This window comes from Narcine bancroftii, chromosome 1 (assembly GCF_036971445.1).
Source record: "Narcine bancroftii isolate sNarBan1 chromosome 1, sNarBan1.hap1, whole genome shotgun sequence".
Classification (NCBI taxonomy): domain Eukaryota; kingdom Metazoa; phylum Chordata; class Chondrichthyes; order Torpediniformes; family Narcinidae; genus Narcine; species Narcine bancroftii.
The window spans coordinates 41,102,463-41,123,985 of NC_091469.1; the positions used below are offsets into that span (position 1 = coordinate 41,102,463).

General features: G+C 40.6%; 1 protein-coding gene across 1 annotated transcript in view; it reads right to left on the bottom strand.

Moving 5' to 3' along the window:
- Positions 1-3,126: 3,126 nt before the first annotated feature.
- Positions 3,127-21,523, bottom strand: part of ift74 (intraflagellar transport 74) — a 125,743-nt gene continuing 107,346 nt past the window's right edge. Inside the window, exons 16-19 of the mRNA XM_069924691.1 lie at positions 19,527-19,690; positions 9,761-9,886; positions 7,491-7,551; positions 3,127-4,786 (exon numbers count right to left, since the gene is read on the bottom strand). Of these exons, the coding sequence (XP_069780792.1) occupies positions 4,671-4,786; positions 7,491-7,551; positions 9,761-9,886; positions 19,527-19,690 (467 nt within the window). The 3' untranslated portion in view covers positions 3,127-4,670. The remainder of the gene's footprint in view (positions 4,787-7,490; positions 7,552-9,760; positions 9,887-19,526; positions 19,691-21,523) is intronic.

Here is a 21,523-nt window from a genome sequence, read left to right on the forward strand (position 1 = left end):
ATCAATGCCAGACTTAGAATGGTACAATACAATTTCTTATGCCAATTATACTTCACACCACAAAAATTACATAAAGGAAAACCAAAGATATTGGAAATGTGCTTTAAGTGCGGGTTAGAAATTGGTACTTTTATACATTCCACATGTACCTGCATGAAGGTGAGACCCTTTTGGTTTGAACTATCTAACATATTAACTATGATAAGAGAAGTAGACTTTCCACTGGACCTGGAGTTGTATTTATTGGGAAACTTAGAGGAAGTGGACAGGAAATTAACAAAATCAAATTAAGTTTGTAGATATTGCCCTGTCAGTAGCAAAAAAAAAAATTGCGATCACCTGAAAGTCTGATTCCCCCCCCCTGCTCATCACTCAATGGTCCACTGAGATACATAACTATGTGCCTATGGAGAAGATAACATAATTTAAGAAATAAATATGACACTTTTGCCAAAATACAGTAACCTTATCTAAGGCACTTCGGTGCCCAGTTATAATGACAGTTCACAGGTTGAAAAATCTGATAAAACATGCAAAGGCAACAGCAGTGAAGCACCTCAAGGAGTGGAAGTAGATGAGTGGTTCGCTGAATTTTTCTTTACTATTTTCTGTCTCTTGAGCTGCTTTGTTTTTGATGAGGGGGGAGAGAGTAAAGGGAATTACACGTAAATTGACATTGCATCTGAAACTCTGAAGCAATTTGTACTAAGAATGTGCAAATATGTTAAAAATGACTTTTCAAAAGTGATACTATGTTTATTTTGAAAAATGAAAAATAAAATTAAAAAAATGGAATTCAGAAGAGCAAAAAAAAGGATGCAAGGTGGATCTGGAAGACAAAGTAAAGGGAAATCCAAACAAATTTTATGGGTTTATTAGGAGTAAAAGTGTGGGTTGGGGGAAAATTCATCCCCTTAAAGATCACTATTGCCATCTTTGTGAGGAGCAATGAGAGATGGAGAGGACCTTGGAAGATGAGAAATTGAAATTGCAATGTCCTGAACCATATATGAAGTATGGGGGAGACAGGGACCCTGGCACACAATAAAATGGACCAATCCCCTGAGCCTGACCAAGTATATTGTCAGACCTTGTGAACGGCTAGTGAAGAAATTGTGAATCCTTTGCAGGGATAGTCTCAGCATGGGTGGCCAAACCGTGGCTTGCGAGCCACATGTGGCTCTTTGACATGAATATGTGGCTCACAGATATATCTTGGCTGTGTAGTGTCAGTGGGTGTGGCTTGGGATTGTGGCACGTGTTGCGGGGAGTGGAATTAGTGGACTGCAGGTGTAATCCACGCTGCCCGCCTTCCCATCCGAGCTCCCGACCACCATATCTCGCTTAGGCCCTGGCCTCCTGTCCATCCGAGCTCCCGAATGACTCGGGTACTTTCTGCAGTCAAAAGTAGTATACATGTAATAGTTGACCCCTAAATTTTACCCAAAAAATTGGTCCACAGAATTCGACTGTTACGTGCATACTATTTTTACATGTGTACCTTATGATTATTGAAGCTAATAGAAATGAGCAGTTTTAAAACTACATACATCAATTATTATTACATAGATTTTCCTTTTTATTTATATAATTTTTTTGTATCAAAATTTGCATGCAAGATTAAAATCATGTATGTAATTTTTTTTTAATGCGACTCTTACACATCTGAAGTTTGTTTGTGGTTCTTATGTTAAGCAAGTTTGGCCAACCCTGGTCTAAGGTGAAATGGACAAAGATTAAGGGTAACTGGTATTGTACGTTATTTAAATGGGCAGCAAAGACAAACCAGAGAGCCTGACATCATTCTGAAAGACTGGATATACCAGCATTTGGATAGGGAGGGACTGTTTAAAGTATTTAGCACAGCTTTGTGTGTGGTAAATTGTGTAGCATGTATCTGATATGAGTTTTGATTTTGAAGAGGTGGTGATCATGAGGATTGAGGACATTGTTGAGGTGGACTTTAGCAAGGCACTTGCCAAAGTCCCAAATTACAAGCTAGTATGGTTGTTTACATCACGGGGGGGGGGGGGTGGGGGGGGGGGGGTAGGAAGGGGGCTGGCCCATTGCATTCAAAATGGGCTTGGTGGAAGGAGTTGTGGTAGTGAACATTTGCTTTTATGAATGTCGGCCTGTGATGAGTGTTGTGCCAGAGAGGTTGGTGTTGGGTCCACTGTTGTTTGTCTTTTATAGTAACAATTTGGATGAAAATCTCGTAATCATTAGTGACAATAATTACATTCCGAATTTCTAAATGACCCCAAAATTGGTGGTGCAGCGGACAATAAGGAGAGAGACAAAACCTGAAGTACCATGTGCAATTCTGATCACCCAGCTTGAGTTATAAGAAGAGGCTGGATATTTGGTTTCTGGAGCATAGGAGGCTGAGTGGTGACCTTACAGAATTATATAAAACTATGAGGTGCATGAATGTTCACCGTCTACTTCCCAGGTTAGATGATTCAAGAATTAGACAGCATAGGTTTAAGATGTGAGGGAGAGACTCAATTGGAATCTGATAGGAAGGAACCCTTTTCACCTGGAAGGTAGTTTGTATTTGGTATGAGCTGCCAGTATTGAATGCTCAATGTTAACATTGTACAATTATGACATTCAATATACATTTGGACAGATATGTGGGGTTAGAAGGATATAATCAAATATGTCAAATGGGACTAGTCCAGAAAAATTACTTAGTTGACAAGGGAGAGTTGGGTCAAAGGGCCAGTTCATGCTGTGTGACATCTCAGTTTTTATTTGATGTATTGGAATTGAAAGTAACTTGTTAAATTATTAAATAAATATTTAACATTAGTATACAAGTACATGATCCTTTATCCGGAACCCTTGGGGGACAATGTGTTCCAAATTTCGGATTTTTCTGGATTTTGGAAAGCCCACCCGAATTGTGCTGCAGTATCAATCCCCACCCCCTTCCAGTCGCCCAGCCGTCTCCCCCAAAGTGCCAGTCCCTCAGCTGTTCCCCCAAGCGCCCGTCCCTCGGCCACCTCCCCCAAGTGCCTGTCGCCCGGCCGCCTCCCCCAAGTGCCCGCCGCCCGGCTGCCTCCCACAAGCGCAGGTTCCCCGGCCGCCTCCCCCAAGCGCCAGACCCCCTGCCTCCTCCCCCAAGCGCCGGTCCCTTGGCTGCCTCTATCCCCACTTACCGAATTTTGGAGCTTTCCGGGATTTTAGATGTCCGGATAAAAGATCGTGTACCTGTAATATAATTTTCACAAATGTCTCCATTTGACAGCAGTTTCCAAGAGTGTTCCTATTTCTTCCCACATTGCAAAGACAACTGCTGAGTTTTTTGGCAATTATAAATTAATCCAAATGTTGGGTCAATGGGAGAAAAGAATAAAGGGAAGTTGATGAGTACATGGGAGAATACTTGTTACAGGGAATTAAGGTGAACTGAGAATGTTGGGAGCTGGCCTAGATCTAATGGGGTGAATGACATCATTCTGTATTGCTGTTACAATGGTAGTGGTAACACAGAGACCGACCATTTGGAACAATCATATTTCTATCCATTTCTGTGCAAAGTCTATAAAGTTAAGTGACTATCTTTCCTTTTATTTTACTGCAAGCTTAACTACTCAATTCTAAAGGGTTTCTCCTAAATAGTGGTGCTTCTGGAGCTGCTGTAATGGCAGCGCTGCTGTTGGTGCGGACCCACAGTGAGCGGAGACACAGTGCTCCCTCCGGGGTCCAACTGCCCAGTCCCATTGCTGTTGGACTGTAGAGGCTTTAAACAGCCATTAATGGAGCAGTTTTCTTTTAATATCCTGAGACCACAGGGTCTGGGCACAAGATGACGGTTCCTATGAGGGGTTGCAGACTCCGGGGAAGCAGAGGACTGGCGCAGGACACCAGAAAACAGGGAGATCACAAACCCCCCTCTATTTGAGGAGAAGCAGAAGAGTTGACCCATGGGACGGTGACCAGGGCAGCAGACCAGCTAGGGGCACTGAGACTGAAGAACACACAGGCGGCAGGCTGTTGGCGATTCTAAGCAAAGGACTCACACGTGGTTATGGGCTGCTGGAGACTGGCTCGAGACTAGCTGGAGACTGTTTGAAGAGGTACCTGGGATTGGTTCTGGAATGTGAGAGGATGGTGGAGGCTTCGTGATCATGTCAGAGGCTTGCATGGTTTGGACTGAAGGCTGTGAGGCTGCGGAGGCTGCAGAGTGCTGGAGGCAACTTTAGAGAGAGGGACTCCCTTTCTCTGACTGTAAGGGGCACTGGGCAATTTCTGCTGATAGCGAGTCTTTGTCTGCCTTCTGGTAGACTAAAGGAAATTTCGTGTAATATCACATTTTCTGTTTTATTACATGAATCTTAGTTTAATTTACAAGGAAATGTTTGGCGCTTGATAATACTACACACTCCATTTTCCCAGATTCACAAAAATAGTTTCAGTAATTCTTGGAATTAAGATATCACCCAATATGAAACAAATAGAAATTCAGAAACCCAATAACAATAAATATATTTTCACAATTGTAGATATGTTGCAAAATAAAAATAGAAAATACAAAGCCTGTTACATGAGAAAGGTTTAGGAAAGCATGAGCCTATCTGCATATGAAAATGTAACAGCTTTAACAGAAAATCAATGAAAGTTATTTCCTTTTATGTCCTTCCAAGTTAATCAGGAAATTTATGTCAATTTCTTGCATTTTGAAGGGCTTCTTGAAGTATTTTGTTGAACTCAGCAAGTTGTTTGGTAACATTTTTCACAATAGGTTGGTAATTACTTTCCATTCCCTTTGTAGCAATGACTGTTGAACATAGTTAAGAAAAATGAGGAGTCATTTAAAAAAAATATTGCTTTGGAGCTCAAAACAAATCAATTCAAAAGAAAATGACAAAGAAAGAAAAAAAATTTTTTTTAGCTGAACATTTGCCAAGTAAAAACAAATATGGTACATAATCCAGCAAATGTTATACTGCTCAGCAAATAGTCCAACCTTGTTAGTCACCACATTTTCCAAGATTCCATCTGTAGCCCTTTTTATAGAGCGACATTGCATTGAAATGGCTCAATGAGGGAAGAAAAAAAAGACAGACTTACCTTTTATGGAGGACTATAAGGCTGCTCTGGCATTGTTTTTATGGAGAGCGGCGTTGGGAGCTGTCCTCTGGAATTGAGGGAGGTGCAGTAACACTGCCCATCGCCGTGAGGTCAAACACACACCGAGCAATGGCCATCTTTGTTACCCACAATCCCCCATGCAGCTGGAATTGCTCTGGAAAACGGAATGGTTCCAGCTGCATGGGGATGAAGGGTAACAAAGATGACCATTGATCCTGCATTAAAAGAGGTTCTTGTTATAAAACCTGAGGTTCCTTCTTCCAACTCTTCTGTCTGGTAATGCCCCTCTAGCACACTGAACCAATATCTTCGCTTCTGTCTTTTGTCCATTGGATTACCCGGCTCTGCTTCTCTGTGTCTATTCCTTAGCATCTCTTTTCCCTCTCCCAGGCCGTGGAGCTCTACATCTGGGTCCCTTCACCCTCTGACCCCAGCATCTCCGACTCTCCTTGCCCCTGATGGGCCTCCATGCTCTTCAGGCCGGACTCCCTCCATTTCCACACACCTTGCACGTTCTTTCCAGCTCCCTCCGGCTCCTCGCTACCCTCCGGCCCCTCGCTACCCTCCGGCCCCTCGCTACCCTCCGGCCCCTCGCTACCCTCCGGCCCCTCGCTACCCTCCGGCCCCTCGCTACCCTCCGGCCCCTCGCTACCCTCCGGCCCCTCGCTACCCTCCGGCCCCTCGCTACCCTCCGGCCCCTCGCTACCCTCCGGCCCCTCGCTACCCTCCGGCCCCTCGCTACCCTCCGGCCCCTCGCTACCCTCCGGCCCCTCGCTACCCTCCGGCCCCTCGCTACCCTCCGGCCCCTCGCTACCCTCCGGCCCCTCGCTACCCTCCGGCCCCTCGCTACCCTCCGGCCCCTCGCTACCCTCCGGCCCCTCGCTACCCTCCGGCCCCTCGCTACCCTCCGGCCCCTCGCTACCCTCCGGCCCCTCGCTACCCTCCGGCCCCTCGCTACCCTCCGGCCCCTCGCTACCCTCCGGCCCCTCGCTACCCTCCGGCCCCTCGCTACCCTCCTGCTCCTCGCTACCCTCCTGCTCCTCGCTACCCTCCTGCTCCTTGGTCTTGATGAAGGGGCGAGTGGCGGAGGGAGAATGGGAAGAGGACATTTATGGGTTGCAGGAGGGAGCCCTAACCCCAGCACCAATCACAGTGGGAGTCCTGGTGATGGCTCCTGAGTTGCGGACTGACGATCTCATCAGCCTGTCCCTAAGCAACTGCATTCAGCGGTATTGCCTTTATGAAGCGAGGCGTAGCATCTCACTCCCATCTTTGGGGCTACCCCTCGGATGGATCAGAGTCTACATCCAGTATCCGCCATCGGCGTTTTTATAAAGGTTGATGAAGTAATATAAAGGCAGAGAATATCTGCCTTTATAATAGTTTTCCCCCCCACCCCCCACTATAAAGCAGTTTATTAAACAGCAACTAAACACTTAAAACAATGAAGTTGAGGTCTAGCTAAAATATAACCACAGATTACAAATCAAGATTTGTTTTACTAAAACTCTCTCGATGAACATGCAAATCAAGACTAAAGACAGCTTCTCTGTGTAATTAGTTTCTGTTTTCCATCTTGGCAAAGTCATTTAAAACAATAAATGATAAATGCTTGGAGAAATACATCATTGCAAGCACCTCACCCATATGTACGACGAGACCTCAAGATACAAGGGATTAGATTCAGAAAGTTGACAGGCTTGGATTAGCACCAACACCTAGGTTAATAGGCAGTGGGCTGTTTAATCCAAGTGAACATCAAAGCAGTGCTGAGGAAATTCTGCCATCCTTCAGCTGAGATGTTAAATTAAGGCTCTGTTCTTTTTCCTATTTACCTGTTTTTCCATATCCACCATATCTGTTCTCTAATTTCTGGTAACCTCTTCCAACCCACTCTCCCCCCCCCCCCCAACTCTTGTTATCCCACATATCTGTGACCCCCATTCTTCTTTCTTCCAACTCTCTTTACTTGCCTGTCACTCACCCCTTCCTTCCTCCAACTCTCCACTCCTTTCGTTCCTTCAATTACCTCCTAGCTCCTTTATTCCCAATTTCTTCTGCCTCCCACTTGTATTCACCTATTATCTGCCAGCCATACTTCCCCATCCCCATCATTTTATTTGGGCTTCTGCCTGTTTCTTGCTATTTCTGAAGGATTTCAGCCAAAAATATTGATTATCTATTGCCTTCCAAAAATGCTGCCTGATCCACTGAGTTCTTCCAGCACTTTGTGGACTACTGTCTGGCAGAGTTTAAGGTAATTCTTCCTCAAGATGAACATATGTGTGATAAACTTGAAATAGGAACATTTTACAATGTTTTGTTTATGAGGAATTGTTTAAATACTTCAGTAAATTGCAAATACGATTGATGATAATGGACAAGGATACATTCTTTCATAACAAAGTTGTTCTGCTCATGGTGTTGCCATTTACGTTCCAGATTCATTAGCTGAAAAAGTAAACATTGAGAGCTATCACAGTAAATATCTTTTCACATTTTAACTGGAATTCAACAGATCTTCCTTGACATCAGTACATGCTGTGTTGACTGTATTGCTCTGTATGCAACTATACATACATTCTTCAGAAATACATTTTATGCTATTTCTCTAACTGTTCACTGGTACTCTCCTTCCCCAGCACCTCATATTTTTTGTCTTCTACTCTCCTATCCATATCCACCCATGATCTCTTATCTATTTGCATGTACTCTTCCCGCTGCCCCTTCCTCCTCTCCTTCCCCCACCTTTTTATTCAGATACCTGCCTGCTTTTTGCTGAAACCTTGACCAAAATCTCAAGGCCGAAACATTGATACTTTCCACTTCCTTTTCACACTGCATGACTTGCTTAGTCTCTCCATCACTTTTGTGTATTGTACTACACAATCACAGTGTCTGCATACTTCTGTTCAAATACACTGGTTCCTGTTCTTTTCTAAAATATTGTTTTCCGAGTAATATAACAATGCACATTACAATTTAAAAAATTTTCTTTAAGCAATAAAAATGACGAGCATTTATCACGAACAGAGAATCAGTATCAAAGAATAACATTCTGATTTAGTGTGCTAAGAAGCCTTTCTCTCTTCTACCTTTTGGAAAACAGTCATAGATGGAGTTACAGTCACAGGCCTCAAACCTGAAATAACAACACTCCACTACCACACTCTTGACTCCTACTATCACCCTGGATCAAAAGTGGTCGGATCTTCCAGAATAGCCTACTATGCAGGACCTTGTCAAAGGCCTTTCTAAAATCTATTTTGACAATCAAGTTCAAGTTATTCATCTGACTGTACATGTATAACTAGAAGAAACAGTGTTTCTCCATTTAAATAAATGCAAACTTAAACATACTGCAGTTTTCCAGTACCTTCCCTGTTAAGTGGACTGCCTTATATCTGATACTCTTCAATGAATTTGCTTGAACCTAAGTGCCTATACCTAGCATATGCCTTCTTTTTTCAAACTAGAGCCTCAACATTTATCGTCAACCACAGTTCTCTAATACTATCTTTATCCTTAGCCTTCTTTAAAAAAGCTGGAACAGAGACATTCCAAAATATAAATGCATACGTAGTTCCATGAAAGACAGACAGGGCGATGAAGAAAGCATCTGGCAACCTTGTCTTCATTGATCAGGGTATTGAAACTTGGAGCAGGGACATCATATAACAAATATAAAATACGTTGGTGAGATGACATTTGAGGTATTGTATGCAATTCTGGTCACATAGTTTTGGGAAAGATATTATGAAGCTGGAATGGGTTCTTACAAGTCTGGTGGGCTTGAATTATAAGAGGAGGCTGGATTGGCTGGAACCTTTCGCTCTGGAACACAAGGGTGAGGAGAGAGATTTTATAGACATTTATAAAATTATGAGGGGCAGAAAGAAGGTTATAGTGATTTTTTTTCAGGAAAGAAGATAGGAGAAGATAGTGAAGACATAGGTATAAGTTGAAAGGGGAAAGATTTTAAAGAGATCAGAGGGCCACCTTTTTCACACAACGGCTGGTAGGTATAAGGTACAAACTGACGGAGGAAGTGCTGAAGGTGGAGAAATTGTAATGTTTAAAAGACATTCAGAGAAAGCTGGGCTGAAGGGCATGTTTCTCTGATGTAAAACACAATAATGTATATGGAAGGGTCCTCAAGAGTGTTCTCACATAAGGAGTCCTAGGAATACAAGTGCATAGTTTCTAGCAAATGGCAACACAGGTAGAGAGGATGGTGAAGAAAGTGTCTGATAATTTTTAGTCTTTTTAGTCAGTGCAATGAATACAGAAGCAGGGATGTTATCTCATCTGCCAAAGACAAGTTCTGCCAAGGGGCATATTTCCATGATGTAAAACTCTACGGCTCTCTGCTGACCCTGAATTCTTCTTATTCCACTCAGGAATTAAACTGGAAGTTCAATCTTAGATCCACAGGTAGAGTGCAAGTGTTCAGTGAAGCTGTCACCCAACTTAGTTTAGAGAGCCAAGTGTAATAAAAATGATCAAATGACTAAATACTGTAGGTTTTATCAAAAGTCATAATGTATGCTAACTAAAAAAAAAGACTCACCATGTCTTTGAGTTTATTTGAAATTACTCTCAGGACAGGCAATTCAAGTATTGTGGTGTGAGCAGCAATGGGCAGTTAAAATATTCTTACCTGCGAATGGGTTTCATTTTCCTGCAACTGCATCCTTAGAGTATCATATTCCTTCGTGACCTGTTGCATCATCATCTTCAAAGTGTTTCTGCGTTTTGTCAATCTCACCTTTTCCATTTGAAGTTTCTTGAAAACATAGGGAATGAAAACTGTTTGTTTATCATTTCTAACAAATCAATAAAAATGTCCAAGTGCAGAATTTCAAAAGCATAAAATAATAACCAGGTATATCATTCATAGTTTTCTACGGTGATCATTTGAAATCAAGTCAAGACAGCTATCCAAAGAACCGATATGGATACCAAAATTACCACTGATGATAACAGATCAAAATAGACTGAAAAGCAATGGAAAGACTTACCAAGATCACTGTGACTACTATTGCACTTGTGTCAGAGTATATAGATATGTTTTTGGGAGATAAATTGAGAAAGGTTTGTTAGAGTAGGTCATATACAAACACTTTAAAACAGATCTTATTTGAAATACTGGAGCTCTGGCCCATGCTAGACATGTCGGGACCAACAGTCTTTGCAGAAGCTTTGGAGAGTGCCCAAGAGACTTCACTAATGAATTGTTGTTTACAAAAAGGCAACAGATTAAAGGTATCATCGGAGCCGCAGATTGGCTGGGGCTGTTCTAAGAGGGTCATGTGGTTTGGCAAGCAGAGAGAATCAAACAGGCCTTCTCTCAGGGAGAGAGACAGACAGTCACAGAGACCACTTCTGCAATGTTTCAGTCAGCAACAGCAGCTGGAACTGAAACAGGACAAGCTGGCAAGCTTGTGGAAAACCCCATTTGGAAGACGGGTTGTGAGTGCTTAGTTCAGCCTTGTCAAAGCCTTGTGGTTCATGCATGAGGAGAGGACTGGCTGTCTAATGTTTCATTTGGAATAAGTGAAACAAGAAGGAACTCTGTAGTGACCTGAAAGAAAGAGGTTATCATCTGAAGGGGGCAAGTTTCATCAGCAAGACACTGGAGTGGCTGATTAAAAAGAAATCAGCTGTGGATGTCCTGGAACAACAACTCTCTCTCTGAAAACCGACAACAACCTTCCTGAGCGGTAACCATTTACCTTTCAAGCACCAAAGCCTGGTGAACTTTATAAATGTTAAATTCTGTGCACAGTATAAGAATTGCCTGTAACCAGTGAACTTGAAGGAATGAGAAGTGAGATTGACTGTAAACCAAATAACTTTTCTGAACATATACACACATTACATACACTTGCGCTTAAAATTAGAAGGGGGGGGGGGGTTAAGTTAGGTTAAGTTAAAGTTTGATTCTGTTTTCAAGTTTAAAGATAATTCAAAGCAACTTTTGTTAGTAACCATTTGTCTTGGTGAATATCTATTGCTGCTGTGTTTTGGGGTCCTCTGGGATCGTAACACACTAAAGCAGAAAACCTCATCCTTCAAAGCCTTAACCTTTTAAATTCCTTTTCATAAACATCTGGGAACAGGCATCTGCATTGGACAAGTCAAACAACGACCTGATTTATATATTCATTCCTTATGGTGCATCGATTAGATTTCTACATCATAATACTTCAGTATGTCCTTTCCCACCAGTGGCACAAACATACCAGAGAATATTAAGTTCTACAGAATGGAGGATGGAGTACCAAAAAAACAAATCAATGGTTCACAAAATTTCACAACATCAGGACAAACTTGGCCAAGGAAATTCTTCCTGATTACCCCTCATGTCTCTTCCTTCTTCCTTAATACTTGAATGTACAACAGAAAGCATCAATGCAAAAAATATACCATTGCTGAATGAGGAACTTCAAGGTCAAATGCCATGAATGGATTAGTTGCACTAGCAATAATTAAGCTCTCTGAGACCTGAAGAGGCTGGGTATGTAGCAAATGATGAATAATCTAACACACGAGATCAGTGGCACATTGATGTAATGAGAAAAGCTGTTGTCTCACATCACCAATGGACCATGTAGGATCTCAATATTTGCTGTCAAGTCTTGAGTTTGTACATACTTCCTGTGACTGTGTGCATTTCTGCTGGGTACTCTGTTTACCCCCAAGTCTCATCCTCCCTAGTAGAATTTGAGAGACGTTGATTGAAATGCAGAGATTAAAATGGATCATGTAGGAAATCTGTAAATGGGTGCTTGGTGGATGTCACAGGTATGGTGGGCAAGCAGGCCTGTTTTCATGCAAGGTGATTCCATAAGCTTTTTTAACCTGACAATCTATTTATGGCAGATGTATCTGTCCATAGCAGTAGTGGGAAAAATGACCACTATATGGTCCGGAAAATAAATGTCTTCATGTTGAAGACACTCTCTGTAGTATTGTGTAGTACTGCAAATATGTTCTACAGGATAAGTCTGGCAGCTCAGAATTGTGCATTCAGATGATTCTAAAGCACATTAGCAGAAATATATGCCTTTTGAAATCATTCCATGGTATTTTCCTCACTTGACTTTTATTATCAAACAAGAGGATAAACTCATTTAAATATGCCTGGGGCAGAAAAGGATGGCACCAGGCATATCTAAATATGAGGCATTAACCTAATAACATTGCAACATACATGCCAAACCACAAGCAGTTGAGATAAGTGATCAGTTAATCATAGTGCAATCACATTTGCTCATGAATACACTAGTTAACTTCAAAAGCATCCTCGTCCTCAATAATTGTGGTGTTCACCATGCAAGTGGAAAAGACTAGGTTAATAATTTTGCAAATATATTCATTCAGAGGTTCTGGTCAGATGATTTCCTTCATTTTCTCCCAGGAACCCACCATCACAGAGGGAGTATTTAACCAATTTGATTCACAGATTTATTGTATTAGAGATATATAATACAAAAAACTAGCCTTTTCACCCACCTTGTCTACGCTGACCTTTAATTACCAATTTATTCTAGTTTACCAGTACTAGTCTGTAACCTACTGTGTTCTTGGTGATTCAAGTCCTCATATAGATGTTCCTTAAAATACTATGAGAATACTGTCTTCACCACCTTCACTGATTCTCTCTAAACCTCTGATTCTTTATCTTAAACTGATGCCCATATGTGACTCCCATAAATTTGTATTTAGACCCGAGGTAAAAGATTCTGACAGTACACATCTAGTTTTATAATTTTCTAAACTTCTACTTGACCTCCTTTAGCCTCCAATGCATGGGTTTCCTCAGGGTGCACCACCCTTCAAAACATATGGGGGTTGTAGGTCAATTGGGTGGCACAGGCTCATGGACTGGAAGAGTCTGTTACTGTGCAGTATGTCTAAATTTAAAAAAAGGAATGGTTGGTGGCAGCAGAGGAGTAAAACATGAGGGTCTGCAGATGCTGTGATTGTTGTAAAAACACAGAAATGCTGGAAGAACTCACAAAGTCACACAATGTCCATACAGGAGCTAAAGATATATGACAAACGTTTCTGGTCTGAGCCCTTCCTCAAGTTATGAGAAAAAAAACAGACAAGGAGCAAACCGGAGATGTTGATGCAAATGCTATCTAGTTGCCCAGACTGCATACACGGTGTTGTTCCTCCAATTTGCAAGTAATTTCAGTCTAGCAGTGCGTAAGATCACAGACAGACATGTTGGCAAGGGAATGGGTCGAGGAATTTAAATGGGCGGCCACTAGGAGCTCAACGTTATTGCAGCGGACAGAGCCAAAGTTCTCAATGAAGCAATCTCCCAATCTGCATCCAATCTCTCCGATGCAGAGGAGACCACAATGGAAGCACCAGATACAGTAAATGGCCCCTCCAGATTCACAAGTGAAATGTTGCTTCACTTGGAAGGATTGTTTGGGGTCCTGAATGGCATTGAGGGAACAGGTGTGGGTACAGGTGAGGTCACAGGGGTAGGTGACAAGGGGACAATTGGTGGGAAGGGAGGAGTGGATGAGGAAGTCACAGAGGGAGTGGTTCCTGTGGAAGGCAGAGAGAGGAGAAGGGAAGAAGTGTCTGGTGGTGGGATTGACAGTAGATGGTAGAAATGATGGAGGATGATATGTTGAATACAGAGCCTAGTAGGGTGGCAAGGGGAATCCTGTTCTTGTTGTGTGTGGGGTAAGGGGGGGGGGCAGAGCAGAAGTGCAGGTAATATAGGATATGGGGTGAGGGCTGAGTTGATGGTGGTAGAGAGGAAGCCACAATGTTTGGAGTTGAGTCTATTGAGAGTTTGCTCCCCAAGATGGAGACTGAGAGATCAAGTAAAAGGTAAGTTTTGCTAGAGATGAATCAACTGAATTTGTGGTGGGGGGGGGGGCAGGGGGGAAGCTGGCTGCAAAGTGGATAAAGTTGACAAGCTCATCATGGGTACATGAGGCAGCACCAAAATAGTTATCGATATAGTGGAGGAAAAGTTGGACTACACCTCATAGCCAACAGAAAGGCAGGCAGAGCTGGGGCCCATGGCTACCCTTTTGACTTGGAGAAGGTGGCATGAGTCAAAGGAAAAATTATTGAGGGTGAAGACAAGTTCTGCTAGCAAAGAAAGGTGGTGGTGGACTGTTGTCAAGAAAGTTTTCAGTATGGGGATGGAAGTGTATTGTGACTGGATGTACATAGTAAAGATGAGGTAGTCGAGATCATGGAACTGGAAGTTGTTGAATTGATGGAGAAGACGTGAAGTGACCTGGATGTAGAAGGAGAGGAACTGGACCAGGGTGAACCGGAAGTAACCGGATACCAGTTGGGTGCAGCAGGAGCACACGGATATGTTGGATTTTCTGGGACAATTTGGTTTGTAATTCTGGGTATGAGGTAGAACTGGGAGTGTGGGGTTGGGAAAAGGTTGTGTGAGGGAGATGACTGGAAGTGATGAGTTCAGAGATGGTGCATGATGCAGTGGTTTCATGAATTTTTGGTGGAGTCCTGCTGGTGGAGTAATTAAGAGAAGGTATCTGTGAATAGTTGTCTGGCTTCGGCCAAATTGAGGTCAGTGCGCCAGACCCCAACAGCTGCGAGGTTGATGGTGAGGTTCAGATTAGTAAGGAGAATTTCTGAAGATCAAATTGGTCTTATTAAGAATCATTATTCTTAATTTAATATATACCATTATTGAATATTTTATATTTACCTTCTTCTCCTATCCCTGAATGTGTTCTTTCTTTAGATGCGAGAAGGCTTTTGATCAGTTGCAATGGGGTTATTTATTTGCCACTTTGGAAAAATTTAATTTTGCACCATTGTTTTATTAAATAGATTAAATTATTATATTTATGTCCTACTGCCTCAATTTTTACTAATTCACAGCAATCAAAACCTTTTAATCTTCAGTGGTGTACTTGTCAAGATTGTTCTTTAAGACCCATGCTTTTTGATGTGGCATTAGAACCTCTGGCAATTGCTCTTCGTGAAAGTAGAGATTTCACTTGGATCCACAGGAATGGTAGTGAACATTAATTTCCTTATATGCAGATGATCTTTTGCTCTTTTATATCCAATTCAGATGCTTCTTTACCAAGCATATTAGCTTTATTTCTCATATTAGTCAGTCCTCTGGGTACAAATTGAATCTGCATAAAATAGAACCTATAAATGGTTCTATATCAAGATATTCTAATTTTCCCTTTAAGATCATGAAGGATCAATTTACCTTTATAAAGAATTTTCTTCTGTATTATTTAATCAGGTTAAATTTTTCCTACCGAGACGGTCACCTTTATCTATTTTCATGATTGGAATTAAAATGAACATTTTACCTTAATTTTTGTATTTCTTTCAATTTATACTAATTTGTAATCCCCAAATCCTTTTTTGATTTACTTGATTTGCTAATATCTTCTTACATATGGCAAAGAAAACACCCTCGCTTAAATAAAGCTCATCTTCAAAAATAAAACTAAAAGGAATAGTGGATTGGCATTTCCTAATTTTAGATTTTACTTTTAGGTGGTCAATATATGTAATTTGCCTCTTTTGTTACATTTCGATGAATTTGTTGACCCTCTTCATGGGTAGAAATGGAACTGAATTTTACTAAAAGCACATCCATGTCAGCAATTCTAGGGTTTTTTTAAAATCTCTTCTTTGTAAAGATTGACTGATAATCTGATAATAAGACATATTATAAGACAAATATATTTAAGACATATATAATTTAGAAACATTTTTGTATTTCAAAGTTTTTCTCTTGACATCTAACTATCTTTTTCCAACCTTCTTTACTAGATAATGTTTTTAAGGATTGGCATTGATTAGGTATTAAATGTTATAAAGACCTTTTGATTCAAAACAATTTTGCTTCCTTTGAACAACTTGTCAAACACTCACTTTTTTTAGATTATTACTAATTAGACATTTTGTTCAATCAAAGATCCAGACTTTCAGCGAATTTCTGAGGCAAATATCCTTGATTTACTTTTTGATTACAGCTTTCTCATGAAGGCTCAATGTTTATTATTTAAAACAATTTGTTGGACATAAGAACAGCTTCACTAGTTAAGATCAAGAACGACTGGGAACAGGATTTGAATTTATCTTTATTGGATGAGGTTTGGGAATTTTTTTGTAATCTAATTAATACTATCTCCTTTTGTGCTTGACATTGTTGCAATTTAAAGTGGTCCATTGAGTACAAATGTCAAAAGTTAAATTATCTCGTTTTTATTCAGATATAAATCCTCTATGTGACATATGTAAAATTTTTAATGCTTCATTGATTCACATGTCTGAACTTGCCCTAGACTAGAAAAATTTTGGAAAGACATCTTTCAAATATTATCAGTGATTCTCGAGGCCAAATTAGAACCTTGTCCTTCAATTGCTTTGTTCGGATCAGTCCAAGAAGATGATGTTTTTCTGACTCCAACTCGAAACAGAATTTTATCTTTTATTTTATTAATAGCCAGATGTGCAATTTGATTAAATTAAATCTAGATATGCCATTAAAGATTCTAATATTAAATTGCAAAAGACATGGGGCCCATTTTTGAACTATTATCATAACCTAAAGAATAAGGGTGTTTAGATGCTTTGGTGCTGTGCTGCCTGGTTCCAGGTTGGTGTAGTTGATTCCCATGTATTTTTTTTAAAACCTTGCTTAATAGTAGGGGTATTGATTTATAAGGTCTTTTTTTCTTGTTTGGGATTTTTTTTTCTTCCTTTTGATTTCGATAATAGATAACTTTTTTTCCAACTACTAATAATGTAAATATTGATAAAATTATTAGAGAAGAGAAGGAGAGAGAATTGTAAATCCTTTTTTAATAAAAATAAATTTTATAATTTTTAGAAAAAAAAAATTTCATCTTTTCTTTCTTTTTTTAATCCTTTGGGTTTTTTTTTGATGTTATGTTTTGATATACACCATTACCAATGTCCTTTGGATTTTTGAACTGTACTCATATTTCTTTTCTTTTCATTTTAATTATGATGCATATTATATGATTGTATTGTTCAAATGTTTATACTTGAAATACTAATAAAAATATTTTAAAAAGAAAGAGAGATTAGTGCGGAGAGAGTGGAGGAACAGCCGTTCTGAGGGGGTGAGATTGGAATCAGTGAAGTGAATGATGAAGTCAAGATGGTTGATATCTTGGTGGCAGTTGAAAATATAAAGGTCCAGAGCAGGCAGAAGGCCAGAATGATGTGCCCAGGAGGAGGAAAGTAGTTTAAAGCAAGAGAAGGATTCTGTAGTGGGGGGTGGAGAATCTTGTTTGTAGAAGTGGGCACCGGGACAGAGCTGATGGAAAAAGACACAGTCCCATGGTGTGCATGGAAGTGTGGGAGTTGGGAAATGAAGATGAGGCTTTTATTGAGGACAGAGCATTCCATCTCCAAGTGGAGTAGAACGGAGAGTATGGTAAAGACCAGGCAGGTTTTGTTGGGGGGTTGAGAGGAAATCAATGGGATGAACAGTTTTGTGGGGTTGTGGAGGATAGAGTGGATCAGGAGGTGGAGAATGGGAAGGATGGAAGGGAGGGAAGTCATAGAAGGGAGGGGGAGGGATGTGAGAGGAGCCAGAGAGAGAATTCACAATGGGGACTTGGTCAGGTGGGCTGCCAGGGCCAGGGTGAAAGTTTGCATTAGAGCTCGGTCCCAGGTCCGCATGATCATGGAGAGCGTTCATGTCGGAGGCTCAGTCCTGTAAGCTACCAGGGCCAGGGTGAAAGTTTACGTCCTGTAAACTGCAGGGGCTAGGGTGAGAGTTTGTGACAGAAGCTTGGTCCTATGGGTTGCCCGGGCCGAGGTGCAGACCTATGTTGGAGGCTCAGTCCTATAGGCCACTGGAGTCAAATTGGAGACGCACATCAGAGGCTTGATCCTGTAGGCCACTGGGGTTGAGATGGAGGCTTGGTTTTGTTGACCACCAGGGGCAGGGTGGGAGTTCCTGACGGAGGCTCGGTCTTGTTAGCACCGGGGCCAAGGTGGAGACCTGTATCAGGAGTTCAGTCCTGTAGGCCGCTAGGCCCAGAAAAGGAAGACAGCTGTCTAGATATGACTGGTGAAATGCAAAACTTTGTTTTGATATTTAAATACACTAGCATGATAGCAGGAAAATATATACACAGAGTAAAAACATTTAAGGAATGAATGAAGAAAGGAACATATAATTTGAAATTTATCCCAGAATAGCAATTGTTGGTGATGGAAAGAAAGTTAAAAGACAGTAAAGTAAAAGTTTAAGATGACGAATGTCGTGAAGAATGATCAAATACCATTTCAAAGCCCACATTTCGTGATAATTTTGCAACTGTCAAAAAGCGTGGAACAGACCCTCAGATCAAAAAATCCATGGCAATCAAGTTGGCATTCTGTAATAGTCCCATTTGCCTGCATTTGGTCCATATCCTTCTAAACTGTTCCCATCCATATATCCTTTCAAATATATTTTGAATATTAACATTTATTACCATCTGACTGTATATATATACAACCCAATGAAACAGCATTTCTCTGGATCATTCAGCACAAACAAAGATACATAATAATCACATACATACATTAAGATAGAATTTAAATAAATATATATCGATATTTTAGAATGATTTACTCAGTTACAAGATACTGTTCATCAATCTTGCAGCTTGCAGGAAGGAGCTACTTTCGAGCCTGGCTGTCCTGATTTTGATACTCCTACACTTCTTTTATGATGGTAGTGGGGCAAAGATACTGTGCGCTGGATAGAAAGGGTCTTCTATCATTCTTTGAGCCTAACTGTATGTGTACCCACATCTATAGTTTCTTCTGGCAGCTCATTGCACCCTCTGGATGAACAATTTACCCACAGGTCCCTCTTAAATCACACCCCTCTTACCTTGAACTTCTGTCCTTATATTCAAGAATCCTTCACTTTGGGGATAAATATTCTGTTTATTCACATTCCTTATTATTTAATAAACCTCTGTAAAGTCACCCCTCAGCATCCTACACTCCAGGGATAAAAATTCTCAATCTATTCAACCTCACCCTTTGATGCTGCCAGTCCCAGAAACAACCTGGTGAATCTCCTCTGCACCTTTCTAACTTATTTGTATAGCTGTAGCTGAGCAATCAGAACAGTACACATCATTTAATCCTCCTTGGCCAACCTTCCCAATGATCTAGATCCTGTTGTAAATTTAGACATTCTTCCGTGTGTAACATGAAGCTCAGAAAAGACAATTTTGCAACCTATATTCTCACTCAATGAGGCTAATTCAGCATCATCCTTTTGACATTTTATAATCATTATTCAAATATGAAATACTTACATCTCACATGGAACACATTCAAATTTAGTGCAAAATCACACCCAGTTACATCACTGTGAATGATTTTTTATGTTCTATTACCTTTTTCTTTTCTTCTCCAGCTGCCTTTAGCCCATTCAGGTCATTGTAGGTTTCTAGAGATATTGTTAACTGCTGCTTTTTTTCTTTCAAAGAACTCAGCTCAGCACTGATCTTGCTTTCAAGTTGTTCAACTTTCTGAAGGTCTTGTTGTAACCGTTGGCTCTCTAGTTGGCCAGATGAGAAGAAAGTTAGTTATGGTCTCAGACTCTATTCCCTCAGACTTGCATGCAAATTAGGCAACACATCAAGTACTAACAAAAGATGCAAGATGAAATAGTGGAATATCAGATAAACATGTATGATAACATGCAAGCTGTGATGACTGCACATGGTGTCAGAAAATTGAAGGAATGCTGATATATTTAAAAACACCATTCCAGGGAGGCAATGATGACTTGACATTAGTACATTGAAGGCAATGACTGATCATTTCTGGATGAAAGGTTAATAAATTGGTACCAATGATATAGGCAGGAGTGGGGTAGAGGTCCTGCAAAGTAAATTTTGGGAGTTAGGAAACAGGTTGAAAAAACAGGACCTCCAAGGTAGTAATCTCTGGATTACTCCCAGTGCCACAAGTTAGGGAAGGTCAGAACAGGAAGACACTACAGACAAATGAGTAGTTGATGTGATGGTGCAGGGGGTGGGGTTTCAAGTTCTTGGACCATTGGAACCTTTTCTGGGGAAGGGGTGGCATGTACTAACTGGTGGGACAGGTTAAAACTGAACTGGAGGGGAACCAATATCCTGGCATGGAGGTTTGCTAATGCTATTGGCAGTGGAGGTAGGGGGGTTGGCGGGGGGGGGGGGGGGGGGGGGGGTAGGAACCAAAGTGAAGAGGCAGTTGGTGCACAAGTAGAGACAGCTGGTAGGGAGTTTTTGTGGAAGGACAAAAAGGGCAACATTGAGTTGCAATGCAACAGGGAGACAAAGTTAAATAAAAAGTAACAAATACAGGGCTGAAGGTTTGGTATTTCTTTTTGAATATTTTATTTTGAATTTTCATAAATATGCATAATAAAATCTTCAATATCACAATATATTACATTTTTTCATACAAAAAACAAACACGAAAAACCCCTCAAGACCATCCACAAATATAAATCTACACACTGTCAGAGCTCACACCTATTATTAACCATTAAAAAAATCTATATTGGAAAGTCACATTTGTTTATACTGTAGCCTCATCTGTTATTATCGTTTTTAATTTTTTTTTAAATTGTAATTTGGCCCCTATATGCACCAAATATGGCTACCATATCTTGAAAAATATGTCATACTTGCTCTTTAAATTGTATAATATTTTCCATAGGTATACAACTATTCATCTCTGTAGTCCATCATGTTATGAGTAAGGGAGAGTTGGACTTCCAAGTAATTGCAATACACATTTTTGCCACTGCTAAGGTTATTTTGACAAAAGAAATTTGGAATTAGGTTAATTTATTACTTATTTCAATAAAATTACCCGAGAGATAAAGCTCCATATCACCTGCGAAGGCCACTCCTGTTATCCTTGTTAATATTTCAGCAATATCCTGCCAAAAAGGCCTCATCTTAACACCCGATCATGACGCATGTAAAAACGTTCCTATTTTAATGCCACATCTAAAGAACATCTCCGATATTTCAGATTTTGATCTATGTAGCTTCTGTGGTATAAGATATAGTTGATGTAGGAAGTTATACTGAATTAATCCACATCTTGCATTAATAATTGATGTCACACTATCCGAGCACCAATCAGACCAGCAACTCTGGTATTACAATACCCAAGTATGACTCCCATCTCTCTCTTGACCTCTGTAAACCTGGTTTCGCACTTTCACCCTGCTATAAATTTATGTGTATTCCCCAGTCAAATCACTCGTTCCATTTCATTAATTTCAGGTAGGATCAACATTGGCCTCCATTTTTCTTTCAGGAATGATCTTAGCTGGAGAAAACAGAAGAAAGTCCCATGACCTACTCCATATTTCAGTTTTAGTTGATCA